This window comes from Solanum tuberosum, unplaced genomic scaffold, assembly GCF_000226075.1.
Source record: "Solanum tuberosum cultivar DM 1-3 516 R44 unplaced genomic scaffold, SolTub_3.0 scf00384, whole genome shotgun sequence".
NCBI lineage: Eukaryota > Viridiplantae > Streptophyta > Magnoliopsida > Solanales > Solanaceae > Solanum > Solanum tuberosum.
In genome coordinates this window covers 387,311-402,071 of record NW_006239308.1, presented here as the reverse complement: position 1 = coordinate 402,071, position 14,761 = coordinate 387,311, and the positions used below count along the sequence as shown (strand labels likewise).

Below are 14,761 nucleotides of genomic sequence, written 5' to 3'. Positions count from 1 at the left end.
TGAAATCCCCCCCTTCCCCCCCCCCCCCCCCCCCCCCCCATAATCCCATCAAATCTAACAGATAAATTCAATAAATATTTTATGAAAAATTAAAGATACTAATTTTTGACAAACTTAAAAGATGGAAACTATCAAATAGTACATACTTAAAGACTTTATGAATCAACCCTCCACACATATGGACCATGTTTTTTTCCCCTTTTTACTCGGCGTTCGATATCCATTATAAAGTTCGATTAAAATTTGAATTCATGTCAGAATACACGCTTCCTAACCAAAATAACTCTACGCTTCCTAACCAAAATAACTCTATACTTAAAGACTCAAATTCAAAACCTCTAATTACTAGACCATTTTATCATTTTCTCAAACATCAATTAGTACACAAAAACAATTCTCGATAACATACCAAATATATAGAAAAATTCCCTATGAAGAGTAAATTGCTCCTTAACAAAGACAATTTCGCATTCCGATGACTCAAATTCGAAAACTCTGATAAAAATGAAGTACTTACTACTCTACTTCAACCCAGGTCGGTCCATGTTTATCATTTTCTCAATATCAATACACAAAAGTAATTCTTGAAAAGATACCAAAAGTATAGAAAATTGAGTAAAAATGTTACCTTTTGCAGTATTTTGAGTTCTTCACGAGCATTCCACTTCATTTTCTTGATTGCAAACACTTCACCATCAATTGTTCCTTTATACACAGATCCTTGTATCAAACACCCTTCATCAAATCCATCTGTTGCTTCCCAAATTTGTTCCATTTTATACATTTTATACTTATCCAAACACTCAGATACATCAGCCAACAAATTCACTTCAACATCTTTATCAACAAAAGACCCCTTTTTTGATCCAGCATACAAACTTTTTTGTCTTTCTACATCACTATACCCTTCTTTCTTCACTGTTTTCTCTCTATAAAACAAACCAAGAACCAAAATCAACAAAACCCCACAAACCCCTAAACCAATTGCTAACCCTATAACAGTTCCTTTTCTGTCATTTTCTTGATTTACTGGTGCAGGGGTTGCAGGGGGTGAATAAAATGATTTTTACTAGTAGTACACAAAAGCAATTCTGCAGTGGATACGTATATATGCAGAATTTTACGTAACGTTTTTTTTTTTACCTTTTGCAGGATTTTGAGTTCTTCGCGGGCATTCCATTTCATTTTTTTGATTGCAAACACTTCTTCATCAATTGTTCCTTTAAACACAGACCCTTGAATCAAACACCCTTCATCAAATCCATTTGTTGCTTCCCAAAGTTGTACCATTTTATACATTTTATACTTATCCAAACACTCTGATAAATCAGCCAACAAATTCACTTCAACATCTTTATCAACAAAAGACTTCTTTTTTGATCCAAGATACAAACTTTTTTGCCTTTCTACATCACCATACTTTTCTTTCTTTACTGTTTTCTCCTTGTAAAACAAACCAAGAATCAAAATCAACAGCAACCCACAAACCCCTAAACCAATTGCTAACCCTATGACAGTCTCTTTTCTGTCATTTTCTTGAATTACTGGTGCTGGTGCTGGGGGTGGGGGTGGGGTGTTTGAAGATGCTGGCTGTGTAAGATTAGGTAGATTAGAAAGAGGGATGAAAAGGGTATCAAGAATCTTGGTGTTATTTCCATTAATTTGTGTTATAGATTGTGGGGTTACCCTGAATCTTGAGGCGACAGAAGAAATGTTATCATTAGGTTGAAAAACATAACTTATGAGTAGTCTTGGTTGATTTTGTGTCGTGTTTGGACACTTGCAAAAAATTGGGAATTTTATGGTCTGGCCTACATCAATGTTGGTTGCTACAACTGTGGGATTAACAGCCTCAACAGATTGATAAGTAGTAAGATTTTGGTATTTAGATGTTGATATACCATACATAGTGTCACCTGATTTGAAAGTGTAGTTAAAGCCAGCATAAGATATGCTACCATATGTTGTGTTGATGTTGTTACAAGAACATGTGATGGGGATAAAAAGGGGTTGATCATTAACAAGAGTTGTGTTTGGGTTGGAAATATTACTAGGGTTTGCTATCATTAGTCTACTTACTGAAAAAAGATCACCAATTGAGGCTAAATCAAGAAAGTCTGGTCCTCTAGCTCTGTATAACACATAAGTTTGACATGGATTGAATTGGTTAGGATTACAAGTATATCCTGTGATGCTTGGTGGCTCTTGTGCATAACATATTATGTTTTGGTTGAATATGAATGATAAGAATAAGAGAAGTGAAAAAACAAATATTGGTCTTGTTATCATTTTCTTGGTTTTGGTTGAAGGAGAGATGTGTGTGTATATAATATGATGGAGTTATAAGAGGTTTATATACCAAAGTTCTTGTTTTTTGTCATAGTCTTGGTTTTTGACCATTTAATGAGTGATGGGGATTTTTTGCATTATTTGATTGGTTGTTGTTGTTTAATTTCTCATATGGTATTGTCTTTAACATTAAAGGAAGATGGGTTTTTTTTCAATTTGATGGTCCCACCTAGAAGAGTTTTTGGTCAACCATATTGTAGAAAATACTCGTGTTTATATTTGTTGTTTTTCTCCAGAATGTTTTCACATGTTTGGACTAGCTATTTCTGAGATACGTCTTTTTCCAAGGTATATTAAACTATTGCAAGAGTTAGGGGAAATACTTTTCATTCAGGGTCGTTTGGTAGTTGGTTTGGAGTTGAGTTATGCAGGTTAAGTTACGTAATACCATGTTTGATAGCTGATTTAGGAGGTAATTTAGAAAACCGCATAACTAATACATGCAATTTTAAAGAATTGACACAAGTGCAAGATCATTTTTGAAGAATCCAAGCAACATAACATAAAGATAAATTCATTACAAGTGTCTTATGTGGTACTAATATATATTCCACTAGAACAACCTTAAACATGCTCTTATTCGAAATTGGATTTACCACTACTACTAGAAAAGATAATATAGGAGTAATATTACACTTATATAGAAGCAAACTTTAAAGTAAAGTACAAACCTCAAAACACAAAATGCTACTCCACTTCAAAACAACTTTACATAATATGCAAGTACTATTATGTAGTCTATCTTGCTGTGACTTGCCTTGGAGATGGTCCTTCCTCTGAAACATCAGAAAATAGATCAATACTTTTAGATAAGGCATACACAATTTCAATCATCCCTGGCCTTCTTGAAGGATCTTTATTCAAACATGAAATAGCCACAGTCATCACATTCACAACACTTTCCATTGTTAATTCTTCCCTCAATAGACTTTCATCCATCCATTCTTGCAATTTCCTCACCTTCCTCTCTTCACTCCCTTCAGAAAAATCGCTAATTTTTGCCCACAAGACTTTCCCTTCATCATCGATAGCCTCCTTCCCTGACACAAGCTCGAGCAACACAACCCCGAATGAGAAAACATCCATTTTAGTGGATACAACCCCATCAGTGAGGTACTCAGGGGAGATGTACCCCTGAGTACCTACAATGTGCATTGTTATAGCATTGCACCCTGATTTAGCTAGACCAAAATTGGCAACTTTGGCTCTCATGTTGGAGTCTAGGAGAATGTTGCTACTCTTGATGTCTTTGTGGACAACTCTTGGCCTTGTATGTTCATGAATGTATAAGAGACCATTTGCAACATCAGTGGCAATCCTTAGTCTTGTTTTCCAGCTCAATTTTTCAGGTTTTTCACCGTGAAGCCAAGAATGTAGTGAACCATTTTCAACATACTCATAGACTAAGTAGCAATTTGCTTCTTTAGGGTCTATGCAAAAACCCTCTAGCTTCACCAAATTCCCATGGTTCACCTACACAAACAAAAAAAGGTGAAAAGAATGACATATATTCTATCCAGTAACAATTTAACTTTAAAGTGTTCATGTTATCCTTAATAAAATGATTTTTACTAGTAGTACACAAAAGCAATTCTGCAGTGGATACGTATATATGCAGAATTTTACGTAACGTTTTTTTTTTTACCTTTTGCAGGATTTTGAGTTCTTCGCGGGCATTCCATTTCATTTTTTTGATTGCAAACACTTCTTCATCAATTGTTCCTTTAAACACAGACCCTTGAATCAAACACCCTTCATCAAATCCATTTGTTGCTTCCCAAAGTTGTACCATTTTATACATTTTATACTTATCCAAACACTCTGATAAATCAGCCAACAAATTCACTTCAACATCTTTATCAACAAAAGACTTCTTTTTTGATCCAAGATACAAACTTTTTTGCCTTTCTACATCACCATACTTTTCTTTCTTTACTGTTTTCTCCTTGTAAAACAAACCAAGAATCAAAATCAACAGCAACCCACAAACCCCTAAACCAATTGCTAACCCTATGACAGTCTCTTTTCTGTCATTTTCTTGAATTACTGGTGCTGGTGCTGGGGGTGGGGGTGGGGTGTTTGAAGATGCTGGCTGTGTAAGATTAGGTAGATTAGAAAGAGGGATGAAAAGGGTATCAAGAATCTTGGTGTTATTTCCATTAATTTGTGTTATAGATTGTGGGGTTACCCTGAATCTTGAGGCGACAGAAGAAATGTTATCATTAGGTTGAAAAACATAACTTATGAGTAGTCTTGGTTGATTTTGTGTCGTGTTTGGACACTTGCAAAAAATTGGGAATTTTATGGTCTGGCCTACATCAATGTTGGTTGCTACAACTGTGGGATTAACAGCCTCAACAGATTGATAAGTAGTAAGATTTTGGTATTTAGATGTTGATATACCATACATAGTGTCACCTGATTTGAAAGTGTAGTTAAAGCCAGCATAAGATATGCTACCATATGTTGTGTTGATGTTGTTACAAGAACATGTGATGGGGATAAAAAGGGGTTGATCATTAACAAGAGTTGTGTTTGGGTTGGAAATATTACTAGGGTTTGCTATCATTAGTCTACTTACTGAAAAAAGATCACCAATTGAGGCTAAATCAAGAAAGTCTGGTCCTCTAGCTCTGTATAACACATAAGTTTGACATGGATTGAATTGGTTAGGATTACAAGTATATCCTGTGATGCTTGGTGGCTCTTGTGCATAACATATTATGTTTTGGTTGAATATGAATGATAAGAATAAGAGAAGTGAAAAAACAAATATTGGTCTTGTTATCATTTTCTTGGTTTTGGTTGAAGGAGAGATGTGTGTGTATATAATATGATGGAGTTATAAGAGGTTTATATACCAAAGTTCTTGTTTTTTGTCATAGTCTTGGTTTTTGACCATTTAATGAGTGATGGGGATTTTTTGCATTATTTGATTGGTTGTTGTTGTTTAATTTCTCATATGGTATTGTCTTTAACATTAAAGGAAGATGGGTTTTTTTTCAATTTGATGGTCCCACCTAGAAGAGTTTTTGGTCAACCATATTGTAGAAAATACTCGTGTTTATATTTGTTGTTTTTCTCCAGAATGTTTTCACATGTTTGGACTAGCTATTTCTGAGATACGTCTTTTTCCAAGGTATATTAAACTATTGCAAGAGTTAGGGGAAATACTTTTCATTCAGGGTCGTTTGGTAGTTGGTTTGGAGTTGAGTTATGCAGGTTAAGTTACGTAATACCATGTTTGATAGCTGATTTAGGAGGTAATTTAGAAAACCGCATAACTAATACATGCAATTTTAAAGAATTGACACAAGTGCAAGATCATTTTTGAAGAATCCAAGCAACATAACATAAAGATAAATTCATTACAAGTGTCTTATGTGGTACTAATATATATTCCACTAGAACAACCTTAAACATGCTCTTATTCGAAATTGGATTTACCACTACTACTAGAAAAGATAATATAGGAGTAATATTACACTTATATAGAAGCAAACTTTAAAGTAAAGTACAAACCTCAAAACACAAAATGCTACTCCACTTCAAAACAACTTTACATAATATGCAAGTACTATTATGTAGTCTATCTTGCTGTGACTTGCCTTGGAGATGGTCCTTCCTCTGAAACATCAGAAAATAGATCAATACTTTTAGATAAGGCATACACAATTTCAATCATCCCTGGCCTTCTTGAAGGATCTTTATTCAAACATGAAATAGCCACAGTCATCACATTCACAACACTTTCCATTGTTAATTCTTCCCTCAATAGACTTTCATCCATCCATTCTTGCAATTTCCTCACCTTCCTCTCTTCACTCCCTTCAGAAAAATCGCTAATTTTTGCCCACAAGACTTTCCCTTCATCATCGATAGCCTCCTTCCCTGACACAAGCTCGAGCAACACAACCCCGAATGAGAAAACATCCATTTTAGTGGATACAACCCCATCAGTGAGGTACTCAGGGGAGATGTACCCCTGAGTACCTACAATGTGCATTGTTATAGCATTGCACCCTGATTTAGCTAGACCAAAATTGGCAACTTTGGCTCTCATGTTGGAGTCTAGGAGAATGTTGCTACTCTTGATGTCTTTGTGGACAACTCTTGGCCTTGTATGTTCATGAATGTATAAGAGACCATTTGCAACATCAGTGGCAATCCTTAGTCTTGTTTTCCAGCTCAATTTTTCAGGTTTTTCACCGTGAAGCCAAGAATGTAGTGAACCATTTTCAACATACTCATAGACTAAGTAGCAATTTGCTTCTTTAGGGTCTATGCAAAAACCCTCTAGCTTCACCAAATTCCCATGGTTCACCTACACAAACAAAAAAAGGTGAAAAGAATGACATATATTCTATCCAGTAACAATTTAACTTTAAAGTGTTCATGTTATCCTTAATAAAATGATTTTTACTAGTAGTACACAAAAGCAATTCTGCAGTGGATACGTATATATGCAGAATTTTACGTAACGTTTTTTTTTTTACCTTTTGCAGGATTTTGAGTTCTTCGCGGGCATTCCATTTCATTTTTTTGATTGCAAACACTTCTTCATCAATTGTTCCTTTAAACACAGACCCTTGAATCAAACACCCTTCATCAAATCCATTTGTTGCTTCCCAAAGTTGTACCATTTTATACATTTTATACTTATCCAAACACTCTGATAAATCAGCCAACAAATTCACTTCAACATCTTTATCAACAAAAGACTTCTTTTTTGATCCAAGATACAAACTTTTTTGCCTTTCTACATCACCATACTTTTCTTTCTTTACTGTTTTCTCCTTGTAAAACAAACCAAGAATCAAAATCAACAGCAACCCACAAACCCCTAAACCAATTGCTAACCCTATGACAGTCTCTTTTCTGTCATTTTCTTGAATTACTGGTGCTGGTGCTGGGGGTGGGGGTGGGGTGTTTGAAGATGCTGGCTGTGTAAGATTAGGTAGATTAGAAAGAGGGATGAAAAGGGTATCAAGAATCTTGGTATTATTTCCATTAATTTGTGTTATGGATTGTGGGGTTATCCCGAATCTTGATGCGATAGAAGAAATGTTATCATTAGGTTGAAAAACATAACTTATGAGTAGTCTTGGTTGATTTTGTGTCGTGTTTGGACACTTGCAAAAAATTGGGAATTTTATGGTCTGGCCTACATCAATGTTGGTTGCTACAACTGTGGGATTAACAGCCTCAACAGATTGATAAGTAGTAAGATTTTGGTATTTGGATATTGACATTTCATACATAGTGTCACCTTCTTTGAAATTGTAGTTTAAGCCAGCATAAGATATGCTACCAAAAGTTGTGTTGATGTTATTGCAAGAACATGTGATGGGGATAAAAAGGGATTGATCATTAACAAGAGTTGTGTTTGGGTTGGAAATATTACTTGGGTTTGCAATCATTACCCTACTTACTGAAAAAAGATCACCTATTGTGGCTAAATCAAGAAACTCTGGTCCTCTAGCTCTGTATAACACATAAGTTTGACATGGATTGAATTGGTTGGGATTACAAGTATATCCTGTTATGCTTGGTGGATCTTGTGCATAACATATGTTTTGGTTGAATATGAATGATAAGAAGAGAAGAAGTGAAAAACCAAATATTGTTTTTGTTATCATTTTTTTTGCTTTGTTTTTTTGTTGGAGGAGAGATGTGTGTTTGTATAAAATATGATGGAGTTATATACGTTTATATACCAAACTTCTTCTTGTTTTTTCTCATATTTAGTCTTGGTTTTGACCATTTAATGAGTAATGGGGATTTTTTTTTCATTTGATTGGTTGTTGTTTAATTTCTCATATGATGTTGTGTTGAACATTACGGGTCGTTTGGTAAAGTGTATTAGCAAAAATAATGCATGCATTAGCTCTGTGTATTAGTAATATTTTATTTGATACACTTTTTCATGATATGTATACACTGTATTGTGTATTAAGGTATGTATTACTAATACCATGAATTTCTAGGTATCAGTAATGCATGAGGTTTTATAATGCATGCATTAGCATGGTTAAAAGCTTCATTTCCCCTCAAATATGTTTTTTTACATCTTTTCCACCATAAATTGTAAATGATATCTTTGTAAATAAATATTTGTATACCATGCTAGTTTTAATACACCAAACCAAACAATGCATAACAAATAATTTATGTATAATTAATTCAAGTATTATTAATTTAAGCATAACTAATACACTCTATCAAACGAAGATGGAGGTTTTCCAATTTGATGGTCCCACCTAGAAGAGTCTTTTGTCAACCATATTGTAGAAAATACTCATGTTTATATTTGTTGTTTTTTCTGCAAGAGGTTTTCACATGTTTGGACTACTAGCTATAGCTATTTCTGAGATACATCTTTTTCCAAGGTATATAAAACTATTGCAATAATTAGGGAAAACCTTGTTCATTCAGAGTGGTTTGGTAGTTTGTTTGGAGTTAAGTTATGTAGATATCAAATTTTGCGTAAGTAATATTATGTTTGGTGGCTTGTTATTTTATAAATTATGTATGTGATTGATTTGCAATTTAGAAATTCGCATAACTAAGACATATATAAGTTATGAAAAAAAATCTATATATTACTTTATGCAAAATAAAAGATGAAATAACTAATACACAATATTAATTATGAGAAAATTTAAGTATTATTTTATACATGATAGAGTATATAAATAACTAAACTCTGCATATTAATAGCCAATATTAAGCCAAACTTTATTTTCCAAATCAAACGTCAACTTTGGTCTAGAATCCTAATAGCCAAATTCCACTTTGGATTTATTTAGGAAGACCAAGACTTATAAACTTGACTTATGGATGCCAATGGGGCCTTTGAGGAGTATTGGAGAGGTCATTTATAAGGACTTTTTGCCATCGAATAGTGACACATAAAAATTCGGTATTATCTGATACTGCTTCGTATTTTTATTTTTATGTATGCACATAATATTTTAAAATTTCATGCGTACAATAAACTTGACAAAATAAGAGATAAATTCAAATATAAAGCCTCAATATTATGAAACTCTTAGTTTTAAATTTTAAAGAGGAATTTAGGATCTGAGAGTTCTAAATATATAAAATTTTAAGTAAAAGTTATTGAATTCAAACTCACACATGATAAATCTACTTCTACTTTCAAGATAAATTGTGATGACAAATAGATGACACTTCTTGTCCGTCTGTAAATCACTACTGTCTTTGTGAAAGTGATCTTTGACCAAGTCCATTTGAACAAGTCATAAACTATTCAAGAGTTAAAAATCAATAACAATGACAACTATTTCAGTTTAATTTTACAAATACAATTTACACGAAGGATAAAATGTGTGTAGTCCTATCTTAATTTTATGAGATAGAAAAGTTATTTTCAATTGATTTTTGACAATTTTTCTCTTTTATTCAGACTTGACACCAACAATCTAAGCAAGCTCACATGCGAAGAGTTCAAGAGTTAAAAGATAGGAAAGTACTAATGCACATAGGTTTGTTGAACCTCATAAAAATTTTGGTCCAAGCAAAGCTTCACCTTTTACTATGATTGGTAACATCATAAGTACATTTCTATTGCACCTTTTTCCCATATCGAATCCACCTCTGTCTTTAGTGATGAAATTAACACAATTGGACATTAAAATATATGTTGTTATTGTTGAGCATGCAAACTAATTTCTACATATGAAGTTGAAAAGAAAAAAATACACACATATAAGATGTAGGATTCTCTTAATGATGTGAGACTTTTTAGAAAAACCTGCAGACTTGATTCAAAACGGATAATATCATACCATGTAAAAGTATTGATCCAACAACTCGTATTAAAGCTAATGATTCGATGACACGATTAGGTGACATACAATTAATCTTCAAATTGGCCCATAAATGATGAAGACCAAGACTTTTAAACTTGACTATGGAAGCCAATGGGGTCCTTTGGAGAGTATTGGAGGGGTCATTAAAAGGACTTTTGCCATCAAATAGTGACACATAAATGCTTGGTATTATTTGACACCACTTCGTATTTTTTTTTATTTCTTATATATTTTCATAATATCTGAAATTTCAATCTTTTCAAAAGTTTGGCTAAACAAGCTAGTATTAGATAAAAAATAAAGCCTTGAAATCACCCGTCTTATACCTAAATCTTAAAGGTTGATCCAACATTATAAAATTTATTCTATGTACATATTTATTGAATTTCTCAACAATATACATGTTTTGAGTTAAAATTATTGAATTTTATTGAATCTGTATCGACTCCACGCATGAAAAATCCACTTATAAACTAAATTGTGATGACAAAAAGTTGACAATTCTTGCAAAATAATTTTGCATACACCTATGTTATTCACTGCTGTCTTTGTGAAAGTGATCTTTGACTAAGTCCATTTGAACTAGTCATACCTTATCTTGTCTTAGTCAAGAGTTATAAAAATGAGAAGCACTAATTAAATTTTGAGGTTAGTTGAACCTCAAAGTATTAATTTTTGCTCCAATTTGTGCATTTGTCACATTTAATTACTATGATTGATAACTTCATAAGTCATGAAAAATGTAATCATTTCTATTGCACCCTCACCAAACTATCTGTTTTCACCTCTTTTGCCAAGTCCCAATTTTATTAGTAATTGTAATTTTTCTCATATCAAATCCTTTGTAAGTCCAACTTAACTTCAAACTCGTATGTTTGAAGTTTGAAATTTCAATCTTGTAAATTTTAAGATATTATTTTTTTACTATGTCATTGATAGCGGTTATTCAAGCGTCCTGTATATACTCTCTCTCTTTAAGTATCCTTAACAAAGGCGAATTTAGAATTTCTAAGTGCGAAGTAATGCAACATCCACTGCTCTTTAGTGACCATGTGTTAAAATTTAATATAAATAGTACTTACATCTTTTGAGAAATGATTAACTATTACTCTCCTGTCCTAGTTTATATATGACTCACTTTTTTTTTTAGTCAGTCCGAAAAGAACGACTAATTTTATATTAAGTAACAACTTAATTTTAAAATATCCATTTTACCATAAGTTTCAAAAAAAAAATTAATTTTTTTTTATGTCAAGTCAAACTCATATAAAATAAAACGGGGAGAGTAGCACATAGAGCTAATGCAGCTACTTAAAACAAGCAATATCAGAACATTCATAAAAAAAAAAATAGAAAACAAAAAACTAAGTAACCAAATCATGTTAGTTATTATCACTTATCATGCAATCAAACATCCTATGCACTTCTTGATTTATAGAACTCTCATAGCAGTAGCGGAATCAAGATTTTCATTAAAGAAATTCAAAATATAAAGAACTGATAAAGGGATTCGACATATACAAATAAGAAATAATATAACCTTGACCTTATATATATACAGTGTAATTCTTCCGCAAGGAGTTCATTAGAGTTTTTTTCATCTCTATGTAGTTAAGAAACAAATACTACAGCCATGGATCAACACCAGAACATATGCATCCTCGAGTAATCGATGAAAACCAATGATCATTACGCGATTCAAATATATACCTTACGTATATATGAATTTGTTTCATTTTTATTTCTATCGTTTCATGATATCGTCTTTCTTAACAGTAAAATCCCATAAATCGCCATATTTCTTGTTGAATTCCCAAATGTCCATTGTGTTGTAATCCGATATTAACTTATCTCGCGCGCCTCTCTCCATGTTGTATATTTGAGGCTCGAAATTGTGTGCTTCACTTGGTTTGTCCATCTCAATAATGCAGAACACAATTGTAAAAACAGCTGCTCCAATGTACAAATACTCCCCCTGCATTGTCAAGAAGTGAAAATACAAGACTTCAGTTTTCTGGAAAAGGGCATTTTCGAGACTCGAAAAAATGAATGGAGATTTTTTTATCATGAACTTACAGGAACATTGAAGTACATTCCTGCAACAATTGCTGGAGGAAACAGCCATGAAATAATACCTATTGTCGAACACCAGAAAATAAGTTATCGTAAGTAAATAACTAAATAAGCACTCAAGGGTGTGACCTAGTGGCGAATGAAGTGGTTAAGAGTCATGAGGTCTCAGATTCTATTCTCAACGGAGAGAGTGACCTAGTGGCCAATGAATTGGTTAAGAGTCATGAGGTCTCATGTTCTATTCTCAGCGGAGAAAAAAAAAACACCAGGTGATTATTTCCATCTGTCCTATCCTTTGTGGATGGCTATAGTTTTTTTTTTGGTTTCTCACAAGGTGTCTGGAGCCTCGATTAAATTCGGATCGCACACTGCAGGGTATATTCGGGGGTGGCGCTCCCAACATGATTTTCTTCATATTCAGGGCTCGAACCCAAAACCTCTAGTTAAGGGTGAAACACTCTCATCAGTGCACCACAACCCATTGGTGGATGGATAGAATTAGATGATACTTGTTGATGGAAGATATCTCGTGGAATTAGGCGAAGTGCGAAAAGTAAATAACTAAATAAACAGATCATGTTAATGATCATGTGATTATGGTAATTTGTTACATACCTTGAAATCCTGTTGGGGGTGCAATAGCAGCATAATCTTCTGCTATGGATCCCCAAAATGATACTGAAAAGGCAAGTAAAATATAATTAAGGACAATTTTAAGTATAAATCCATTTACCTATTTATTTGTAAAAATAGCTACTCAAATATTGTGTTTTTTTGAAGAATTTGAACACGTGGAGTTCACCAATTTCACGTTGGACAAATATGAAACAATTTACCAAACGAAAAGTCGAACAAAGACTAATTTGATCGAATTCAAATAATACATTGGACAAATTTAGACATTTTTCCAAATCAAAATTACAAATTAAAAAGAGAAAAAAAAAACACATACATTGTTATGTACCTTTTTTATCTTCACTCTCAAAGTACGTATGATGATCATCGTATTTTCCAAAAACATAATCTTCCTGCAACAAATAAAAATAAAATAAAAATTAGTTAACATGCCTATGTCTTAAACTAGTGGTCGATAATATTAGTAGATGATTTCTTCTCATCTGTCAAAATTTTAGTGGAAAAAATTATTGACATAATACATAAATATATCCTTCAACTTGGTTTCAACTAACATCCATGCCATCTTACTTTGAGTGTGCACAATAGCACAGGTAGACACTTATACACTTATATAGAATTGAATAAATATATACATTTGTCTTACGTGACGTCCTACATGACAATTTTGTGTCCTACGTGACATACATAGGGCGTGTCTACTTGTGTTCACCCAAAATTGGAGGACATAAATGTCAGCTAAATCCAAGTTAAAAGGACATTATGTATTATATCAAAATTATTCGATATCTATGTTGATAGAAGGTAGAAAACTGACTCGAACACCACAATTATTTAAAAACAACGAAGAAAAGAAACATTACAATGTCGATGCCATTAGTTCTCCATCGATCAACAGGATCTTCGTTAATATCTGGTTCTATCTCTGTTAGCCCTGCATACAATCTTGTTGATGATCTAAATTCACCACATTTTGTACCAATTTTCGAGGAAATCGAACCTCGAAAATGAACACTACATTTTGTTGAGAGTACTGGATTAGGAACTGGAATTGTGGAGAGTAGTGAAAGTGTTAAAGAATTCTCCATTGTTGTTGAGTTGTGTTGCTCTGTTCTTGCTTGTTTACTCTCTGTTTTCTAACTTTATTATCCATATATTTTGAATGGTTAAGGCTATACGTGGATAAGGCTATATATTATGGTTTTATATTTTTTTAGTATCTTTTTAGGCTCTTATTGTGTTACCACAATTACCGACCCCTTTAACTTGGTTTCATCTGACATCTATGTCTTTCAACTTTGAATGTAGACAAGTAGATACTTTAACTTGTATAAAATTGAATAAACAGATACAGACATACTACGTGACATAATGCACATAGGACGCTATGTAGAATGCAAATTGTCATGTAGGATGTCACATAGGACTTGTCTACTTGTTGAATTATTCAATGAATTTATTTTAGTCAACATAACAAATAAATATTCAATGAATTTATTTTAGGGTGGTCGCTAATAATAAAGGCCAGTATGAGTCAGAGGGTCAATATTGAAGAAATTTTTTAGCTAAAAGATTAACGTTAGGTATATCTAGCCCGAAAGGTAGATAAATGGTAGTTTTGTACCAATTCAATAACAAATAATAATAATAGTATTATTAGTCAATAATAATGTATTCAATTATTTCGATTTTAGAAATCTCATTAATTACGATTTTAGAAATCTCATTAATTACAAAAAGAAAAAATTGATTTGAAATTATCCAAATTTTATAAAGGCAAATTGAAGTTATAACCAACTTATTTTTGTTATAAATACATTAATAGCTAAGATTTTGCCAACTTCCCCCCCCCCCCCCCCCCCACCCCC

At 32.9% G+C, this 14,761-nt stretch overlaps 4 protein-coding genes across 4 annotated transcripts in view; all 4 read right to left on the bottom strand.

The window, feature by feature from the left end:
* The window catches only part of LOC102589838 (lysM domain receptor-like kinase 4), a 5,304-nt gene extending 2,647 nt beyond the window's left edge, over positions 1 to 2,657 (bottom strand). The window contains exon 1 of the mRNA XM_006362121.2: positions 1,144 to 2,657. Within this exon, the coding sequence (XP_006362183.1) occupies positions 1,144 to 2,289 (1,146 nt within the window). The 5' untranslated portion in view covers positions 2,290 to 2,657. The remainder of the gene's footprint in view (positions 1 to 1,143) is intronic.
* Positions 2,658 to 2,805: 148 nt separating this feature from the next.
* LOC102589502 (lysM domain receptor-like kinase 4) lies at positions 2,806 to 5,522 on the bottom strand. Its single transcript, XM_006362120.2, has 2 exons — positions 3,995 to 5,522; positions 2,806 to 3,822 (listed from the first exon to the last, which is right to left on the bottom strand). The coding sequence occupies exons 1-2, from the start codon at positions 5,138 to 5,140 to the stop codon at positions 3,088 to 3,090; spliced, it is 1,881 nt and encodes a 626-aa protein (XP_006362182.1). The 5' UTR covers positions 5,141 to 5,522; the 3' UTR covers positions 2,806 to 3,087.
* A 134-nt stretch (positions 5,523 to 5,656) lies between these two features.
* LOC102589174 (lysM domain receptor-like kinase 4) lies at positions 5,657 to 8,056 on the bottom strand. The gene is made up of 2 exons (XM_006362119.2): positions 6,846 to 8,056; positions 5,657 to 6,673 (listed from the first exon to the last, which is right to left on the bottom strand). The coding sequence occupies exons 1-2, from the start codon at positions 7,986 to 7,988 to the stop codon at positions 5,939 to 5,941; spliced, it is 1,878 nt and encodes a 625-aa protein (XP_006362181.1). The 5' UTR covers positions 7,989 to 8,056; the 3' UTR covers positions 5,657 to 5,938.
* A 3,580-nt stretch (positions 8,057 to 11,636) lies between these two features.
* LOC102588849 (photosynthetic NDH subunit of subcomplex B 5, chloroplastic) lies at positions 11,637 to 14,060 on the bottom strand. The gene is made up of 5 exons (XM_006362118.2): positions 13,757 to 14,060; positions 13,222 to 13,285; positions 12,873 to 12,935; positions 12,261 to 12,319; positions 11,637 to 12,159 (listed from the first exon to the last, which is right to left on the bottom strand). Exons 1-5 carry the CDS (start codon positions 13,979 to 13,981, stop codon positions 11,929 to 11,931), a joined length of 642 nt encoding a protein of 213 aa, XP_006362180.1. The 5' UTR covers positions 13,982 to 14,060; the 3' UTR covers positions 11,637 to 11,928.
* Positions 14,061 to 14,761: the final 701 nt, after the last annotated feature.